Source organism: Acanthaster planci, linkage group LG11, assembly GCF_054643075.1.
Source record: "Acanthaster planci isolate LZ-2023a linkage group LG11, COTS_SCS, whole genome shotgun sequence".
Taxonomy (NCBI): Eukaryota; Metazoa; Echinodermata; class Asteroidea; order Valvatida; family Acanthasteridae; genus Acanthaster; species Acanthaster planci.
Window position 1 is genome coordinate 4,579,072 of NC_141787.1, and position 21,612 is coordinate 4,600,683.

A 21,612-nucleotide genomic window follows, 5' to 3' on the forward strand; every position below is an offset into this window, starting at 1 on the left:
TTTTCTGGTCTTTATGTATTTTGTGTAATCACTGATTGTGTCTGCGCTTCAAACTAGTATCTTTTCCATTCAATAATTTCCTAACTGGATAAATGGAAAGTAATGAAGATGTATGAGCCTCTCGCAGGAAATCATCGAGATGTCAGGGTCATGTGTAAAGCGGATAAATCAACAAAAGTCGATGTTCCTCGCTTAAAGTTAACGCCAGCAGCAACAAGGTTGCACGACCCGTGTTGATTCCGTTTCTACCCTTGACCTCGTCCCTGCACAGACAAGAAAGGAAGCAACCAGTTAAGTAGACGAGTCCAGACACCCCAATGGATTTGCAAGATGTTTTTGTCATTTGGAGGTTCCCCTGACGTCGTGGGACGTTCCTCTGTGCAGTGTCGCAAAGGACGTATTCGTTGGCTCGGGGTCGGATTTTAGCTGCGCGTGGACTATCAGCAGATTGTCCGTGCCTTGACTCTCGGCTTGAACGTTGCAAACATCACGCGAACAGGGGCCAGCGATACCTGTGGGCATTATTTGGTTGCAGCCAGTTGGGGGGGAGTTCCGGTTCTTCACTGAATGTCTCGGGCCCAGGCACTACGCAAATACGCGAATTTCACGCTGGCAGGAAATAACAAACGGAAGACGGGTTGTTGAGTGTCTTGTCTACATGTACATTCGCCCTGCCTCACCTCATCAGCACAAGGATTCACAACGAGGAAGCAAACAACTTTGTACGATTGCAGATGCGGACTCAGTGGTACGAGGGTTTTCCCCTATGGTGTCACAATCTTCACAACTCCACCAGTAGCTGCCGAGCGGATATTTTGAGTGCTGGAAAACGTAATTTTCCTTGACAGACATTTCAAAGGCCGGGTAGTTTTGCAGTTATCAGAAGTCACAAGGGCGCAACTTCAAGCCTCGCTCTCTCTCACGATGTTAGCCCCAAACTAGGGACCTTCGTGCCCTCGTGCCAATCAAGCAACACTAACCTTTGTGCTCATGGGAACGTTTGACCTTCACGGAGACAGAGGTATTCAGAACAACCAGTACCGGTACATCTATAAAAAATATCAATTGACATATGTTCAAAAGTTAACGACAACTTCCTCGAGGATGTGGGACAGGTCTCCCTCTCTATGAATATTACAGAGTATGTGCATGGAATTGGTGATGTAATCACCACAAGATTCCCGACACAGACTTTGTTGAGACGGACAGAGAAAATACGTTTCGTACGTTACGTGGAAAGAGCAACTCCGAGAGCAAGCAGGCGAACCCAGACGGCGATGCCCTTCCGAACCGTGCTGGTTCTGCTCTTGTTTGTATTCTACGTTAGCTGTGGACTGACAGCCGCCGGTGAGGCGTCGAGAGGCCGAGGACGGGCCAGATCCCGAGTTAGGCGGCCAAATGGACCCAATATCCCAAGGAGGGAAGAGGACAGCGCCGATCAAAATCATGAGACCACGAACGACGTGGGCAAGCCGTTGGTGTTCAGCCAGGATATTTACGACGCAGAGGTGACCGAGGATGCCCCGGTGGGCTCGCTTGTGCTCACCATATTGGCTTCGCTTACCAGAAACGGTAAAACTAGTTACATGAACCTTGTAGATTGAAGTGTCATTGTGTCAGTTGATGTTTAGGGTCTGGTGTGCTAAAACTTTATGATTGCTAATTGGGTGAAAGACGTTTGGGCTCATGGCAACGTCGGACTGATTAATTGTGTAGCTTCACTCAGGGAAAGTCTTTGTAAAATCGATATATCATGCCCTCGGCTTGTATCTTAAGAAACGTGTCATTCAGGTGTTCACGAAAGAGATCCCCTCAGTTCATATAACAAGAAAGATTGAGTTTCTCCGTCGCAAAGGTCAGTGTGGTGTAGTCTTACTACATAAGGAAGTGCTGCGACGAGTGAAAGACTGATAATGAATGCGAAACACAGAGCAGTTTGTGCAACCCACCTTGACTCGAATTGCCTTTTCCCCTGACTGCAATAGTCTGGAATATTCCTCTGGGGTTAAGAAGGTTATGTGACCCGCAAAGGGCATGGGGGTCCATGGCATATTTCTCTGTATGACATGCTGATGTCAGCAACTGTTGAAAGATCACATTTCATGAGAAAACAGCATAAACACTAAGCTTTATGAGCATATTAAACGTAAAAATCAAGAGGTGGCCCCAATTGGGAAACTAAACGGAACACGGGTGAATAGGCCGGGGGGATTATGTCACCTGTTGGAGTCAGCTTATCCTTCCTCCAATGGTTATTCCAACGACTCCACTTCAATACCGAATCAAAAAAAGCGAAAACTCACCTGTCAAAAACACGCTAACATATGCTTGCAGGAAATAGAGTTGATAGATCGATGGCAAATGTTTTGCCTTTGTCTTGGGGCCATTTAGGCGCTAAAGAGACAGTGGCCTCTGCCCTGCGCCGCCGGGTTTGATCACTTCCTTCCCGGCCTGTAGCGGGTGTTTTTCACTTTTCCAGCCAACGTTTCAAGTCGCAGTCTTCGTTAAAGTGCTGTTTGGTTTGGATCTGTTTGTCGTTGCATAAATGCCCAGAAGTTCTGGAGTGAGATTAATGGAGTCCTATGATGCCAATATGCTACCCATGATCATTTGCGACATTTATCTGAAGTCAGGACATCATTATTAACCAGATAAAACCCAGAATGCCTTCGTTGGGTGTTCTAACAGATTTCATCAAACAGAAAACCGAGCCGGAAAAGCTTACCTTACGCAAACGTCCAATAATGTCAATGCGATCCGTGTACATTTTATAGGTTAACGCGATAGAAAAATAAACTACACAGGTTGGGGTGATGAGGTACCTCACAACCAGGGTTTAGGAGCACATTACAAGAGGTGCTAATGAAAGAGTGGATCACATTGGCCTTGAAACTCTCTGACCTATCCGTGAACGTCAAGCTGGTCAAGCAATTTCACTGTTATGATAGAATGCGTTTGCCTTGTTAGAGAAGGGAGACCCTCGCCCACTTCAATAAACTTATTTTCATGATACATTTAGAAAGGGAATTTAGCAGTCCAAGTTTCAACTGTGCCATTCGTGATTGAAAACATGAGTGATATCTTCAGAGAGGAGTTCATGGCTGCCCCAACCCTCTTCTCTCAAGGCACAGGTCTTCCCACTTGATTTTGTGCCTTTAAATATAAAAAAGGTGACAGTTGCGGTCACCATCGTCCCCCCATGAGACTTCAGCAGCATTGGTGCATTTCAACTAATTCAATTTAATGGGGAAATGGGAAATAAGTCATGCAAATTCTTCCGGAAAAAAGGCGTATCTGAGGTTGGGTCCCGATTGATCCTGTTCGTCTTGTTGAACAGTGCTCCTTTTTGTTGTTATTCTTTTGACTGCAAGCGCCGCCAAGGGTGTATAGATTTAGGGAGATCTGTCGGACTAGTTATCCAATTTGCTTCGCAAGTCTTCTCCTACTGCGGTCTGGCTGTGGGTCCCGGCATGTCCTGGGGACCCACCGCACAGTCCCTGCGGGAGTAGAGGCTAGAAGGAAACGAAGTACTTAGATGAAACTGGACAGCCCATAACTAGCATTCATGACTTCTTATTACTCACATAATTGTGCTGAAATTGTTGACGGAACTTCACAAGAGATGAAACTGCCACTGTATTTCACAGTCAGACTTGCCCAAGTCGTTTCAAAGTCTGCCATGTAGCCTACTTATTTAGTGCACAACTGAAGCGTGCTCTTTCTCAAGTAAAAAATAACCTCTCAGCTCAGCTGTCAGATGTCCCCATTACGTTCCTTCATGTGGTGACAGATTAAATGAAACAAAGTTGCAAACACAGCACAACAGCTAAGCAAATAACCGTCTTTGTTTCACCAAAATTTATGAAACAGTAGTTAACTGCACATGTATATCACATTGTTAGTGATGTGTCTGATCCGAGAGAATTTAATAGAATTTGTACTTGGCAGGGAAGAAAACGAGTCTTTGTATAGTAGTAACTGATAGTGGTCCTTTTAAGATGCACGTACAGTGTACATGTATGTGGTTCCACATGCAGGGTTAGACGACGAAACATGTAGGTATGCGAGGTCTGTTATGGCAAAACAAGCTAATAGTCCGAGACATGTCACCTGGCCTGGCCTCTGCGGGGCTTTACACCCTTGCGTTGTTGTTGAACGTGCTCCTTATCATAACATTTGATTCCCGTCTTGTAATACTCTCAGCAAACCTAAAGCCTATTATTTCGTGGCGAGACACTTTTTATATTCAAAACGGCTTTTATAATATGATTATGTTGACAAATGTACAAGGTCCTTTACTAAAAAAAATTACTATTTACGGGTTCGCCAAACTGTGATCGTTGAAATCACCCTCCTCCCTTTTAAGAACCACAACTCGGCATTTGAGTCAGGGCTATTGGAACTGAGAATTGGAATTCAGTTCCAGCTCTCAATTCAAATCTCACTGACGAGCAAATAAGAAGAAAACTAAACCAAGCAAAATAATGCAAAAACAACTTAGCCCAAAAAGTGTCAACTCCAATAAATTGGATGGTAGGCTGATAATTTAGGGCTCGTCTACCGCCTATGACAATTTCATTTGCTTCCCTAGACCACATTTCAATTTAAAAAAGGTGTTATCATTTAAAAACTGGCGTGATGTGCCCCAAGGTATTACGGGGAAGTACCAATTATATTATCATGAATGAAATAACCGCTACTGTATACGCGGACCACCATACATTGCCGGCTGCCTTTGGCAGAAGTATATCTTCATTTGGAAGTGTTGGCATAATGAGATGGACGCTGATTCGTTCGACATAAGAGTTCCAACAGGGACAGTCTGAATAAATTGTAATCGTGCGTACGCAGTCATATAGACAAAATCTTGTTCCTTTATAATTTTGAGTAGGGGATATTGTTATATAGTTTCTTTCAACACGTGGAAATAAACGGAAATAGGATCAGGCCTGGGTGTTGTCCAACAACGGAAGGGAAAAATATAGACTACAGGGTCAAGTTATGGAAATAGCAGCCAAATGTGCTCGGCAGTCTTAGGGGAACTGAAGTGATCCTAGAAAAAAATGATACAAGTTATACGTCAGAGATCTGTCGGTCAGAGTTTCTTAGTTGGGCTGTCTTCATTATTTGACCTACGGTCTACAGAAAGTTTAAATATTTTGAAAATTAGATTTGTTTACACACCAAATGGCAATGTAGATGACAACCAACTTGTCTGTTGTCGAATATGAACTTCTCTCTTATATGAGCCTCGAGTTGGAACAAGGCAGGGCACAATTTTCTTAGCGACGGAGGCTCTTTTGGTCGGAAGTGAACTTCGCTGGTTCACGATCGACTAGGAAATGCACGTGTCACGGTCGCGTCGCTACCAGACCAAAACGGCTCTTTTCAACCCATGAGGAGGTGCTTCTGCTCCAGGCAGAAAGCTGCTGAATCTACAGTATAATGTTATTTATATGCTTAAATCCTGCCTAAACCTAGTGCAATGAACTATTTTTGAGCCAAGTAGGGTGTTTAGCTTTCAACTTTCTACATTAAGGGCCCACACAATATAATTTAACGTCTACAGGCCTTTCTTGTTATATACTCCGTGTTTGATTTTGTCGTATGTCTTCAGTTTTTGTTCTTCCATTTTATTTGGTCTTTTGATACTTTTTTCAAATTTTGCCATTTGCAAATTCCTGAGCAAAAGTGTAATGCCATCGAATCCTGAAAACTCGGCTATTTCTGCAATATAGGCCTACATTTGAGATGTCACAGAGTGGGTTTGCTTTGGTAGTTCCTTGTACCCTGATACAATGACAGTAAGCCGGTGAGCAATGTTTTCACACAAATATCCCCAGTAAGCAAATTGGGTTCACAATTCAACCCCCCCCCCAGTTTTCCCTTTTATGGCATCCTGTTATGACAGTTAGCACCCTCCTTTTTCAGGACAAGAATGGACATTTTCAAATGTTTTAAAAAGTTCAATTTTCATTGCGAGCGACCAAAAGGCAGGTATTCTAACATTTAAAAGAAGAAAGTTGTACAAAATTTACCTCGTGGACCTTGAATGAAGTACGGTTTTAATAGAACCACAACTCCGTTTCGATTCACGCGGACCACCGTTCAAGTGAGTGCTCGTCGCACACTAAATTCATGACTATACTAAATTCAAGCCCAGGGACACGGAAGTTATGTTCAGTGTGTACACCACGCTCCTTGTTAGCGTATTTCCCTCCAAGCCTGAGGGAATAAGACAAACGCGCGCGCCAGCCCATGCAAACCTCAGCGTTTCCTTTGGGCTGGCACCGAGGCATACCCAGGAGACTGCTATCGGATTGTTCAGTTGGGAGGTGGGGCGCTGGGATTTTGGAATGTGGCAATAAGGTGGTAAACAGTCTGGCTAAGTTTCCGTCATGTGGAGAGTTTACGTGTCCCAATTACATACATGTACATGTACATGTGTACGCCCACACAGTGCCTTCGAGCGCACAGCGACACTGTTGACAGTAATTAACAACACGGACATGCACAAACATGACAAGGTATATAATGGGAACTCACAACTCGGCACTGGCAAGTTGGGGAAATCTAGGAGGTGACTAGTGAACTGTATGGACTAAGGTGGATTTCATTTTTGTTTTCTACAAAATAATACAGCGTAAGAACGTTAATGAGCAAAACCCCAAGTTACAGTTCAAGACAGAACTTATTCCCACACATCACCTATAGACCCTTCAGTTGTCATATTTTGTCAAGCACTGGTTTGGTTAACCAGGCCTAGGTTTTGTCAACCATTGCAATGGTTGACAAATGGTTGCTGACCGTCAGTACTGAAGACAAAGATTCATCTCAGAAGCAAACTGTAAAACTGAATGTTTTGGATGAAACATAGGTGTGAGGCCAGGACATTACAAAGGTCCTTGTGAACTCTTTCACAGCAGACGACACGACAGTTTGCGTTCTTTTTGTGCGACGGAAATCACCAAAACGCAACACACCTCTGTGTTTATCAGATTTGATGGTGTATACTTGTATATACAGTAATAGCCCCTAAGTGTGTGTTTGCGTTTGATTCCAGGTCTGCTTCTTGCATATCATCGGCAAGTACTTGTATGTTTGCTCTACAGAGCTTAAACGACTTATCCCACATTCCAAGCATATCTTTCAAGTTAACTTCATCTTGCAAGTTAATTCCAATTTATATATAAGTGAACGTCCAATGACTGTTTGACGTCAAAGCCTCCGGTTTACTAATCCTGTATTTCAATTTTCAAAGTACTGACAAGTGCTATCAGTCGTCCATAGGCCACTTATGGACTGGAAGATTGTATTAAGTCAATTGCAATAGCATGGTCGCTGGGTGTGGTGTATCGTGACTTTCCTTGCTTTATACATGTAGGCTTATGTCCATGCGTCATAGATCATCAGCGTTTTGACGGAGGAGAGCCTTTCATATGCAAGGATCCGGGGATGTCAATCTCCCGTACATTTTAAGTCATAATTTCGGGCTTGAAGACATCCTCATCTCGCCTCTAGCTGACTTTATAGTTCCCAACGCAGTAGTTAAAATAAAAGTCCGCATGATAAGCTACCCAACAGGATAAATCATAGCATTTGAGGCTCAGGAAGTTCCGAAATTCCACATTAGTCACCTTAGTATATTTGACCCAATTGTATCGACCCCCGTTGGCAGTAAATGCAAAAAGACCGATCTGTGGAGGTGACATAAATGCGGTGACACAACACTCATGCATATGTTCCTGAGCCTGACGCGCGCGTCCTTTTAAGAAAAGAACAATTACTGCACACTGTAAATGCATGGAGGAACATTTTGGAGGGGTACCTAGGGGTGCACACAACTGGAAGGGGCAATGCAAGCAAATAACCTGCTGCTTCTACGTAGTTTTCAGTTTATCTCAGGAATACGGGCGATTCACAAAGTGCGTCTCCAAGAGTTGCAACGTGTTGGCCAATCAAAAAAAAAAGATGAGCGAAATCTGTCGACCCAATGCGCGTTTGCAAAGGGTCGACAGATTTCGCTCTTTGTGATTGGCTAACTCTTGGAGACGTACTATTGTGAACGTGGGGGTGGGAACCGTTATCCATTTGGGGGTATCCTTGTCCCCTGTCTTGTAGTTATGCTGTTAGTCACAATCATTGATATCAATTATAAAGATTGGATAGGACACGCGTGCGCTTACGCATGATGAGGATTCGGAAATTCTTTTTGTTTTAAAAGAATGAAACTTACACGGCTGAAAGGCAAGTCCAGCTGCGCGGTTATCGGCAGTCCGGACTGAGGGCATCCAACGGCCGTGCAAGTCCAAACAATTTTTCAGCTTTTCCCTAAAAAAGAGAGAGAAAACCTGGAGCAAGAAACTCTTCAGCCAGACTAATTTCCCTGTGCGCAGCATATCTTGCGCGCGCCGGTCTGGTGTGACGATCGTAATTCAAAGTTTTAAACCCTCACCGATGAAACGCGTACGTGCACCAGATGGAGGGCGCCGTGTCTTATCCAGTCTCTATAATGGAGATCAAAGGTCACAATCCATATTTACAGCCATAGTCACAACAATCTTTCTGTTGTTTTTCAAACATTGACCGTCATCCTATTATTTTGGCTTCAATTAAAAGTAAAATCTTCACCCTTGATTGGTAACAGATTTTGCTTAAAATTTATCCCTTTTAAATAATGCATAATACTTCCCCGTAGTTTTGCATAGGCTATGCTCAGCTTATATTCGATATTTTACGCTTTAGTCTTTCAAACGATATATTCATTCAATATAACTTACCGTATTTATATCATTTCTTTTGTAGCGAGAGCTTTTCTATGCGTTCTAAGAAACTTTGCGAAACCCGTTGTCGCGGTTTGGCAAACTGTGCGCTCAGTGTGAGCAACTGAATAGTCTATCCTTTTTTCAACTCGCTGTTCTTGATGCGCATGCTTACATAACAGATGGTGCAAAAATGGTCACATCATAGCTCAAATAGTACTTAACGTCCTCTCCTGGGAACAGAATACCCTGGAGGACATCAGATTGTCCTGGAGAATTCTGTCCGGGGGGACAGAACCTCCATCCATGACGTAGGCCACACCCTGCAGGGGTTCTTTACCCCTGTAAAAAACAGAGATGGAGGATTTAACTGAGACCTCTCACTTCTCACGATATATTACGACCTAACGTAAGTAGTCATTTCTGACTTCCATTATACCTTTCTTCCGTTTATTGCTACAGAGGACACCAATCAAGACATCGGATATCAGATCAAAAAGAGGAAAACTGATAAAATTGCGCCACCGTTCAGAATCGATACACACACTGGCGAAATACGAACGCTGAGGGCACTCGACTTCGAGACTGAAACTGAATACACTGTGCTAGGTTATGCCGGTGTCCAGGGAAACAGTAAGCTTAAAGCCAAAACCAAGATAACAATCAGAGTGCTGAACGTGGACGATGTACCTCTGAGGTTCACGAGAGACAGTTACGAAGCCTACATTAATGAGAACAAGATCGGTCAAGTCAACAACTCAGTGGAGTTACAGCAAGGCGACTCGCAGGTGGTATTTATGCTAATGGAGTCTGTTCCGCTTTATGGCATCGATATGTTCAGGATCAACCCCGGAACAGGGGAGGTGTCGACCACCACACCCCTGGACCGGGAAGAGTTCGACAAGTTCATCTTGGTGGTGGTTGCAAACTCCAGGAAGCAGTCTGCACAGACGCGACTCGTAGTACACGTGAACGATTTGAATGACAACCCGCCAACATTCCCCCATCACGTCATGACGTTCAGGATCTACGAAAACGCCCGCTGCTGGCTGCCTTTAAACGCCACGGACAAGGATATTGGTGAAAATGCAGTGGTCAAGTACCGTATCGCTTGGGGTAGATCTCGCTCATTCATGATCGAGGAAGACACAGGGGTCATACGAAACATACGGAGGATAGACTACGAGAGAAATAAGATCTTTAGACTCGTCGTCAACGCCTACTCCGGAAACCTGTTCGGATATACAAGAGTAGTAATACGCGTGATCGACACCAACGACAACCCACCGATACTGAACGACTTTCAGGTGAATGACATATCTACTATGAGACCCACATAGCCCTCATAACTAACACATTATTGGTCCAAGTAAAATGTTCAGAAAACAATGTTGTAAATCCCATCACAGTTTTGTTTATGCTGACTCTTCAATGCATAGCTACAAACCTGCATGAATCTATAGATCGGCATGAATTTCCTTCCGGTGTGCATGCACCAGTTCTATGCACCATTTTGTTAGTCAGAGTGGCGATGAAGCCATTACAAGTCATACTTTAAACACTTCTATCACAAGTCGTTCAATATAAAATTGAGTCAGAAGCTATTCAGATAAGCTGTGACATTTGGTTTGACTTTTGACTGACGGATTGTAAATCGGCATACTGTAAAAAAAAGGGATTTAGTGGCCAGCTTCACCATGGAGGAGATACATATAGCGGAGGGGAGTTGGGTTCCTCAATCAGTCTCAGCGTTCGATATGCAAACTGATGAGAAATTACTCAAAGTTCTAAAATTTTCGGTAAAATTGCCTTAGAATGCAGGACTCCTGTATTAAGGACACGCAAGTACTACCCCCGTTTTCTCCTACTGTTCCTGAAAGCTATTGGTTTGCCCTGTGGGGACTGTCTTCCCACTAAGAAGATCTTTACGGCAATGTTCACAACTAATTACACCATTGTCTCATTGGTATGTTTCATGAAGGTGATCTACAACGCTCTTCCCGACTCCCTGTCTGGTGCCGAGCTGACCCGAGTACCCGCACAGGACGTGGACCGTGAGGGGACGTTAAGATACGGCATAGTGCCTGGTCGGTCTCGCTGGAATAACCTTGTTAAGGTGGATGAAATCACGGGCATTATCAGTCTGTCTAAGAAGAAAGCCAAGAAGGTCCGAACCAAAGTAGTGACAGACATCACCTTCTATGTCACGGGTGAGTTGTCATGTATAGATGCCACAGATCTTGGGCAATATTGTGTTTCTTACTGTGAACAACAGTAAGCACGGGTTTGAAGTGTACTGCCAACGGACCGTGGTCACGTGCCTTGAAGTTCTGACCAAAGTGAGAAGTGCAAAGCACATGATTCAATCATTTGAGGTGGTAACAATGACATCAAGGTGCAGTGTATAGGTCTAATTTGACTTGCAAACGACATTGAAGAGCCTTAGGATTCTGATCCATTGGAATATTCGTCTTTCAGAAATGTTAATTCTATTAGAGTCAAATTCTGGTAAAAACCGTTATTATGCACTTTGTAGAGGTGGCAAGTTGCGTAAAGAAGTTTGCGGTAGCATCATGCAAGGATATTTCTTTTTGAGTATGTGTGGCTCCGAAAAGAACGGGAGGGTACCCAACGTTTCGGACAGAATGCTTTGTACCATTGTCAGGAAGTTTCATCCTCACATCCTAGTCCAATGAGTCTCCTATCCGACCTGCGAAGAATCACCCTCTCATCGGTTGAATAAAGCCATGTTGGTCGGGAATGGTTATTTTGATGGTGGCGATGCTACTGCAACACTTGCGTTTCATAGTCGTTTGTGAGCTAGCGATTAGCTGTTACTACCAAAGGAGCCTCCGTTACTTGGAAAATTGCGCCCTCTCTTGATCCAGCTCGGAACCCATACCCTAGGACATGTTCCTAGCCTATGGGTCTTCTATACCCTTGGGCAACCCTCCCCCACGCTCTCCTACTTCAGACTGACACAACTCACTGATCTGTTGGCCTCCCATATTTTGCTTGAGTACCGTTGGTGGGATCCTATGTTAACATCTTCTCCACACCTAACCGCCTCCAGACACCATATAAGCTGCTCCATCTTTGGAACCTCTCCTGACGATGGACAGAGCATACTGTTCGAAACATTTAATACCCTCCGGTTCTTTGGAGAGCAACACTTCTTCAAAAAGAGATATCCTTGCATGGTGCTACCGCAAACCTTTTTACCTAAAACCCGCTATAATATTAGTTAGCTTCATTTTTATCCACGTGTTTACATAGACGGCGTTCACGGTGCGCAAGCTAGCTGTCTGCTTGAGCTGACGCCAGTGTCTATAGAGATGATGGCCAATGGTGTCAGCGTCAATGTCCTGAATGTGACAGGTGACAACTTCCTCCGCTCGGCCCGTCTTCAAGCCCTACGAGACGCTTTGGCCTACACACTCAACTCGCATGCCAATCAGCTAGTCATATTCAATCTGCAGGAGGTAATGTCACTGTGGAATTTTTTGCGGAACACATCATACGTTTTAGATTCTGTCCAAATGATATCAGAATCATATTGATTTATAACCATTCAAGGGTGTGATGTAAGGAGCAGAATCAATCCCTTAGTTTTTCTGCCGTGAACGTATTTTTTGGTTCCATTTCCTTTTGAATTGTTTGGATGATGTCATACTTTTACCCAAATTAAACTTTCCCTTACACAGAGGAAATGTTAAAAGTTTTCCACTGGTGCGTTCTTAGGAAATTTCTATCTTCTTAATTGTAAGCAGCCATAATAACAAGATGGTTTGCTCCATATTGGACAGTATCCCTTTACAGACACAATTGCAGGAATGTGGTGGAAGCCATTAGCAATTGCAGTTAACCCCTTATAGACCGTACATTCGTTCTTTGGGCGGGATCTACCCTTCAGTGCTTTTACAAAGAAAGAACGTTTGACGGATTTATGAAATCATTTGGAATTCTGTTCTCAGGTATAAGAAAAAATGGGCAAACGCTTCAAATTTGCAGGCCACTGTCCCGCCCCTCCCTTAAATCACCAAGCCAACAATTTATGCAGCTAGAAGTAATAATTTATTAATTTGTATAGCGAAAATTACATTAAAAGTATGTTCGTATACCATGTACAAAGTGTAACATACGTTTAAAAAATTGAAAGCAAGAAAAGTGCTTAAAAACTAACAAGAAAATTTACCATACTCACAAAATTACTGGAAGTTTCCATTCTATTTGTGGCAAAAACGGCGACTGTTACCAGCCATGACATGGCTTGCGGTTATGTAAGTCCGTTTTTTATGCTGCTGTTAAAGTGTTGAAATTTTTAGCCTATTGGTGATGGTGTCTCAGTTTAATGCAGGATAGAGCATGGACATTTGGTCTAAAACAACAAACTACACTCCAAAAAGGTCCTTCACCTGACACTTACCCCTTACAAATTGCCAAGAAAGGTGCTGTTCATAGTATTTGTATATATTTTGAATCTTACCTGGCCTGATTCTTGTTTTGAATTTATCTTGTGAATCGGTAGGTATCCTATTTGTTCCAGTACTGTGGTACCATGGTAGTGACTTGACACTTCATGTTATTCTGCCGTAGGTAGCACGGGATGGCTACCCGCTGCTCAATGTCTCTTTCGCAGCTCGGGATCTGGACAATAAATTCCTTTCCCGAGAGTACATCCTGAGCACTATCTACTTCGAGAGAAGGCGCATCGAGGAGATGAGCGGCCTGCCCATTCTGCCAGCAGAGGATGATGTATGCGTCTTAGAGTCTTGCAACGACCTGCAAAGATGCGTGCCTAAGAAGGTAAATAGTATGAAAAGTGTTAATGTCTCAACGGTAAACAAACTGTTACCACAACGACCGCAAACTTTGCGTGGGTATTATGGTTCAAGGGAATAACTTGTGGATATAAAGCAAATCCACTGCACGGTTTGGGAATTAGGAACTTCACACAAAACTGTCAAAAAGTTACACCGAGAACATGAAATTAACAGAAAAAGTTCACGACGACTGATACTCGTATTTTTGCAAGTGTGAGGTTAATACGCTGTTTGCCCTCTTCCACGTGTATATAGTGGTGGGTTGGCTACAGTTGACAGATGATGTGAAACGTGAGCCAGCGAACCCGCCTTCAAAATATAGGAGAGTTAAGGAAGATCATCCACGGTTAAAACGTAGGCTTGTAATCCAAGCGCGTGAGTGCTGCAGACCCAGCCAGTTCCCAGTAGACAATGCTGTTGTGGCAGCTACTCATAATCAAGTACCTGACGATGGTTTGGTTTTGGACAATCTCTAAAGCTCGTACAACGCCTACGTCATTACTAGACTGTTTTCCGTGGTACACTCTGCATAGGTCGGATTGGTATCTAATGAAGGGAAGCAATGATCGTTCGTGTAGGCCTATTCGGCGTGTTTTTTTTGGGGGGGGAGGGCAGGCGCCCATTCACTTTTGTTCGTTGATTGGGGTTCTGTTTCAGGTTGGCCGTCACCGAAAACAGTGTAAGAAAATCTTTTGTAATTGTTTGTTTAATTATTTATGCCCTAGAACATACAATTGAATCCCATTGTCGGTTTGGTTGCAGATACTGAGTCAGATCTCGTCGGTCTTCGCTCATTCCAGGGGAGATCTTATAACATTTCGCGGTGTCCATCCTGCCGTAGAGCATACGTGTGAGTGTCCTGACATCTACAGCTTTAACAACTGCTCCGAGGTTGTGGATTTCTGCGAGTCGCAGCCGTGTAGTAACGGTGGGACGTGTGAAGGAACTGACGGCGGCTACACGTGTATCTGTCCATACCACTTTGCAGGTATACTCTGCCCTTTTGTTTGGCGATCGTGACAACGAGTTAACATGAGATAGTAGTGTTTAGATTACCAGGAATTAGTGAAATTTAAGTATTGTGCAAATTTCAGGGGACAACTGCGAGATCGACTTCTCCGGTGGGAGCTGTTTTGAAGGTGCTTGTAAACATGGCGGTCAATGTGTAGACTTGGATGAGGGTGGTTTCACGTGTGACTGTATGTCTGGTTACGATGGACAGCAGTGTGAAATGACGTCACGGTTCTTTCCCGCTGGTTCGTACATGACATTCCCGACCTTGAATCAGCGCTCCATGATGAGGATATCGCTCAAGTAAGTTATAAATGTCCAGCCGATTGGCTAAGAGTTTTTTGGTATGAAAGTTTAGGTCATATTCCTGTTGTGTATATGCAATTTTCCTTTCATGGGGGTATCAAAAATTTGTACCTCTGTAAGAAAAATGGTAAATCCTGGAGCTTCTAATCCACGTGTGATTCGAGTGTGATCATTTCGACTGCACGTTACCATTCTCATGCTCATTCTTTTCACCTAATCTCAAGCTTCTCCACAGAGATGAGGAATGGACTCCTGTTGTACGTGTCCCGCTACAGCCAGGTCAACGATTTACTGGCAATCGAGATAATAGACACTCAGATCGCCTTTTCGTTCGCCGTGGGCAAGATGACGATGCGTGTTATGGTGGGCACCCCCGGGGGAGTCAGCGATTTGAAGTGGCACTTAGTGGAGCTAGTTTACCGCGACAAGGTATGGGCTGCAGTTGGCTTTCCGGGGGGAAGGGGACACCGGCTAAAATTAATTTATAATGCGGTTATTAATATCTGGTCAGACAGACCAGAATGAATTTGACGAATTTGTTCTGCCATATTGCAAATCATGCATCTAAACGCGAGATTAAATTACTTTTGCTTCTGAACGATGTAATTAGGTGACTGAGCACCGCCCTGTTGGGTTAGTATTGGTTTATTCCTCTCCTTTTTATGGAAAAAAATCTCTGAGGATTTCTCCGAATGGCGTACCGTATCAGCTTGACATGACCTTTGACCTTTTAAGATGTACATACACATCTAAAGTGACGTCACGATGACGTCAACAGGCACTAAGTTACAAGCGATTTTAGTTTCAGAATCGACCAACGTGTATCAACTGCATCTCATGAACTGATACCGTTGTGGTGTTCTTATTTGTGGATCTGACAGATGAGGTGGGTGACAAAGGCGTCTGACCTTTGTGTCGGGGATGTAATGGTTATAATCCAGATACATTTTAATTGTTTCAAAAAACTCTAATCAATACAACGGGTTATATCTGCCAATATAATGTAGGACATTGACGTGAAACGTCATACAATGCGTAAACCTTGATGTTTAGATGTGCTCGCTTTCGTGACGTCGCTGTGACGTCATTAGGTAACAATTTACCAGTAATAAAAGTGGTATGCTGAGAACTATAAAAGGCATATCAAAGATAGTCTTTGTTTGTGGTGGTTTGTGATTTGTTTGCCATACAAAAGTGGATGAAGACCACTTGTTAGACACAAATTATTTCATGTAGTTTAAAATAATGACGCCATCCTGTCGAAAGTTATTGAAGGGACAAGTTTCAAGATAATCAGTTCCACTTTGATTGTTTAATTTGATAAACATATACTTCAGAAATTTTATCTTGAACAAACGATGAAACCAACCACATTTTTCAATGGCACGCATCCAAATCCTGCGATATCATCGAACCGTATCGGGTATTGTCCGATTATCTCGTGTTTATAATTAAAACAAATAACTCTATGGCGGATGAAAAGAAGCCAAGCTTTCTGCTATCAGTATAGCAGAGAGAATATTTAACGTTTTTGTAAAACGAATTTTCGACTTTTCTACTCTCCTGCTTCCTGAACAGCAGATTGAAGTTTTCCTCCGTTTGCTGGCAGACGAAAGGTGGCTGTCTGCTTTCTCCTTTCAGAAAAGCAGAAAAGTGGACAGAACGTTTTGACAACTGTGCTTCTGTATTCTAGCAGTAGAAAACCATCTATTCGATTTTACAAAAACGTTAAATCTGCTTTTGGGCTATTCAGATAGCAGGTAAAAGGTATCCATACTCGTTCCTTCTTGGTGTCTCGAGGTTGCGCCAATTTTTTGTATCGTCCTCATTACTACTGTTATCACGGACGCGCACCTGCACACATAACCCTTACCATCTCATCAACCAATTTTTAAGTGAGTCGCATCATTTCAATATATCTCTCAACCACATTATCTAAACAAACATGTACATGCTTTCTTCTCATGGCCCATAGCATTTATAAATAGGATGCGATGCTATTTTCGCCAGTATGTAATTAACACAAAACCGGGAGCGTTTCTGAAGCACAAGGAATGTATATTTCACACTTGTTTTTGGCCTGGCAAATATTCAGACCTAGCGGGAGTAGTGGGACTAAGTGATCACTTCCAGCCAGGATGTTGTTGTCCAAGATTTTAGCTACAACCAGAAATTCAGTATTTCCGATTTGCTGCCAACCAGCTGCCTCAACCTTCTCCGGGGTGACTTTCACTCACACACACACAAACAAGTATAGCCTTTTTAAGATGTGGTAAAACGATTTGCAAAACGCAAGTGGTATAAAACAGTCTAAATCTGTTTTTCACAACTACAAAATAACGTTGGCTGGAAGCACTCTACACCTTTGAGGAACTTGCTGGTTATTTTTGTCATGAATTGCCATTTACAAGCGTCTGTAGAGTCAGTGGCTGGTTCATGTACTGAGTGAAAGTTACCGTAGAACTGGAAGTTCTAACTACATTTTCTAAATGCCCTCACGGTGTTGTTCAATCTATCAAAACTACAAACCGTAGAGCGTAGTTACTATTGGAAGAGAGTGGTATTAACCAGTACCACACATTTCAATATGTCACAGTGCCTCCAAAAATGAAGTGCGCTGAATCATGACTTCATTTGCTTTATTGTGCACCAGAACAACAAATATTAAAAAACACTGGCATGCGTACAGGCAAATTCGAAATTTTACATCACCAGTGTATAACCATCATATGTAAAACCATATAATTACGAGTGTTAGGAGTGAACACTCCCACAACCTTCTAAATGTTTAATTTAAACTATTACAAACATACCGTTTCTCCCTTAGTTTTGTGCATTTATTATTTGATCATGCAGTGTGATCAGAATTCTGAACCTTGCAAAGCTAATACAAACCTTCCTCATATTCATCATATTGAAGAAATATCATGTATTTAAAACTCTTGACTGTTCTCCTTTCTTGGATCAGATGGTGGAAGTCATGCTGGATAGCTGTGAACGTAACGAAGAAGGCGAGATTCTGAGTAATTTTCCCTGTGTGGCTTACGCTACTCAAGCACTAGACGTTTCAACATGGTACGGTAACGTGCCAAACCAGTGTCACTCTATTACCTTTTGAAAATGAAGATGTTTTTCTTCCGCATCTGATGTGGTTTGTTTTTACCAAATTTGTTATAGGTCAACGTTTAAGGGGTTTGGGCATAAAGACGGAAAATATTGATAAAAAAATTTAAACTAGCGAACTTCTGATAAACCTTGCTGAAATAGTCAGACGACCCTTGGAACCCCCCCTGTTGACGATTTTCCTTTTATAAATGCAGCGCCATGTACAGTGACTTTTCAGTCAGGACCCTTTGCCAGCATTGAACACGTCCCTTACATCGCCAAAAGGAAATACCCAACAACTTGACTCAAACGTGATATAATTACGTTGTTCCTGTGTATAAAAATCCATCTTTTGATCAGAATTTTCTAGAATTTTTAACTGAGTGATGTACGCTGATTTCACTCTATGAGAAGTTACATTTGGCATTAAGATTTATAGTTGTGGATTTACCATGCAAGAAAGCACGGCTTACGGACTTACACAGCTTTCAGATCAACAAGCAAAATGGAATGCCAATTGTAGATATTTTTAGTTTGACTTTTACCTTTTTTTACCGAGGAAGTATGGATAAAACCTATCTATCTGAAGAATATCTTAAAGAGACCTGCTTCCCGAGAATATGCAGAAATATAACATTTCATGTCACAGGTAACTCGTATCTTAATGCTACAGGTTCTTAGACGTGAACACGCCTCTTCTGGTAGGTAGCATTCCAGCCAATCAGGAGGAAGAACGTATTTTGAGCCGCGAGTTCATTGGTTGCATCAGAGACGTGCGGATTGACAACAAGGTTTTGGACTTCGCCGACAGCCTGACAGATTCTGGCACAGAACCGGGATGCCCTCTCGGTTAACAGATAACGCTGAGACTGGGTACTCGACTGATGTAAAATAAACCCGGGTGTGTCAAAACTGCGATTATTGTCTTGTTTAGAGGCGCTGGTGCTTGACTAACCGGAAGACCAGCGTGGTTTTAGATTTATTAAAGGTTTTATTCAGTACATGTATAGAGTAGTGTAAAAGTCGTTGAAAGATGCATACGGACAATTTAGGGTATATGCATACTTCACGGTTCGGGCGCTCGGACCTCAGTATAGATGTTCAGATCGGTAACGAAACCTCCAAAGTATACAGGGATCGGCAAATTCTTTAAATCATTGTCATTGTTGACAATGATTTAAAGAAAAAAAAAATTGGCCTTCCGAAAGATTTTCAGAATTTCATGCTAATTTTTTCTCGACAAGCTCAAGTTGGATAAAACCCAAAGTTTGTTCACTTGTAAAAAGGACAGCCCGATTTTCAGAAGACGTGTTTTTTTCCCGTAAATAACATGCCCTTGAAGTAGGGAAATGAATTGATATTTTATCTGAGCAATGTCGAATATTTTGCTGAACATTAACACTTGGAGAGACAGCTGAGACATTTTTGAGGTGAGAATTTTGGCATACATGTACAATAATTTAATGAGTTCAGTTCGTGCAGTGGTGTTCAGCTATGCGAATGCGTTAATGAAACAGCAGTTAATTTTCAATCCAGTGACTTCATCATTCAAAAAGTTGCAAATTTATAAATTTTTATTACTGTGCGTTTTGTAAATAACTAGAAAAAATAAAAAAGTGTTGATAATAGCTAGTTTTATGGTTATCAGAGCATGTTCAGAAGTTTGATAATTAATCAATGTGTTGCTTTTCAAACTTTTAAATGCTTTTACTCTGTAAATAGCCATATTTTATCATGAAATTGTAATCCTTTATTAATATAAACATCAGTAGTTATGGTACACTTTGCACGGCCAAGAACAGGTTTGCTCGTTTGAAATAGGTATAGGTTTCCTCTTTCTACCCAACTCATTGATTTGACTGCGGTCAAATATGTACAGGTAAAAAGCATGTACGAGCTCAAATATCTCCAAACACAGTCGACTAATATAGATACTACTATTGATTTATATAATTGGCTGTCAAAATGATATGGCATTTGGAAACGAAGTAATAAATCACAAAAATTTATTTAAAAATGTTGTTGTTTGCAGTATTTCTCCCATGCATCTTAAATCTGAATGGCGTTAACGACACATCCGCAACATATGTAGCGTGTAGGTACATGTAATCTATTAGCATGGAACTGGAAATCGAACCGTTCTTTGGCAATCACTGCCGACATCGGCATTAGGCCTACCATGGGGATTAGGCGGATCCACAGCAAAACTTTTGGGCGGAGACAAAAAATCTGAAATTTCTTTCTGAAATGTATTGTGCCCTCTCTGATGGGTGAGACTGAATTTTGAGGCTTGTTACATACAGAAGGAAGGAGAATGAAATCTGCCATCGCCTTTTTTCTTCACGTTCCTTCTATGGTCCCCGTCGGCCCCTCCCTGGATCTGTCAACGCCACGGGGATAGCTTCACAGCAACCACTGACATTTTTGCGAAATCTACTGAAGTTTGGATTAATTACAAATCTTAATGTTTCATAGAAAATGAAAGCGTTCATGCACGCGTTCATATTTCTCACACTCTGATCAAACATGATACAGTTTCGTAGAGGGGAAACTTATCTTTCTGGTCTGATTACTGGACGTCACAGAAGTAACAACACGTGAATTTCTCCCTCATTTGCAATTTGGTTTCAAAGGAAATGTTGACAGTGCTATACGCTGAAACATGCTAACCTTTTTTTTTCTGGAAGTGGCATAAACTCTATTTTTAGTGGTTGTGTTTTTAAATACTAGCAAATATCTCTGGAGTATTCGGTATCATTCACCCCCTCGTGCTCGGATCTCCAGAACCCGCTGAGCGACCCGAATTAAATATGTATATTATTTTATTGCCAGTGGGCAGCGGGGTTTGAGGTCCTTAGGTCACAGTTTTTAAGTAATTTTTTTCCACTCCTGGCATGTGTCATGGGTTAATCTTTTGTTTTGTGTATTGTATTGTTCTATATTGCATTGTCTGTTTCGTATTGTTTGCTTTTGTGTTATGCCAAATAAATAGAAAATAATAATAATTCAGCACACTGGATAAATGGGCACGTTTGCAGAACGTGTGCATTTATCCGGTGCGTTCTCCTGGATATCCGAGCACGGTGGATGAATGTACCATAACACTGGACAGAAGCAGCATGTGTAATTGATTATTGGACATACGTGGAAATCCACTTTTGCTCCGAATGACTTCGCGGTTGCAGCCTATCAAAATGTTCTTGACAACCAAACTAGCAATGATGGCATGTTTTGGGTAGGGGTTAAATCTATTTTGAAACGACGTCAAATTTTATTTAAGCGGTGAAAGAATCCTCAGCCCTCCGAAAAATGATAGTATCGTTTCGACAATAAATAGATAAATAAGTAAATAAAAACAAATACAAAACTTGGCAAAGTGCCGGGGGGGTTGCTCGCCCCCATGGATGTTTCTCTGGTTGATTAGTTGTTTTCAACCCCTCAGATTTTAATGGAATGTTCACAAGTTAGAGGCGATTTTGCTCAGTACCAAATTCAGGCGTCTCATACTAGAAATAGCCTACCAAGGTCAGAGTTTGTTGTCAAGGCCAGCAGAGTAGCAGAACTCAACCACGGCCAACCTCGAGTATTTTTCACTGAAGAAACTC

The 21,612-nt window shown here is 42.3% G+C and overlaps 1 protein-coding gene across 1 annotated transcript; it reads left to right on the top strand.

The window, feature by feature from the left end:
- Positions 1-1,043: 1,043 nt before the first annotated feature.
- LOC110981572 (cadherin EGF LAG seven-pass G-type receptor 2-like) lies at positions 1,044-20,024 on the top strand. The gene is made up of 10 exons (XM_022239227.2): positions 1,044-1,572; positions 9,225-10,069; positions 10,744-10,972; positions 12,039-12,244; positions 13,359-13,568; positions 14,348-14,573; positions 14,680-14,899; positions 15,127-15,331; positions 17,871-17,977; positions 18,681-20,024. Exons 1-10 carry the CDS (start codon positions 1,128-1,130, stop codon positions 18,859-18,861), a joined length of 2,874 nt encoding a protein of 957 aa, XP_022094919.1. The 5' UTR covers positions 1,044-1,127; the 3' UTR covers positions 18,862-20,024.
- The last annotated feature ends 1,588 nt before the right edge of the window (positions 20,025-21,612 follow it).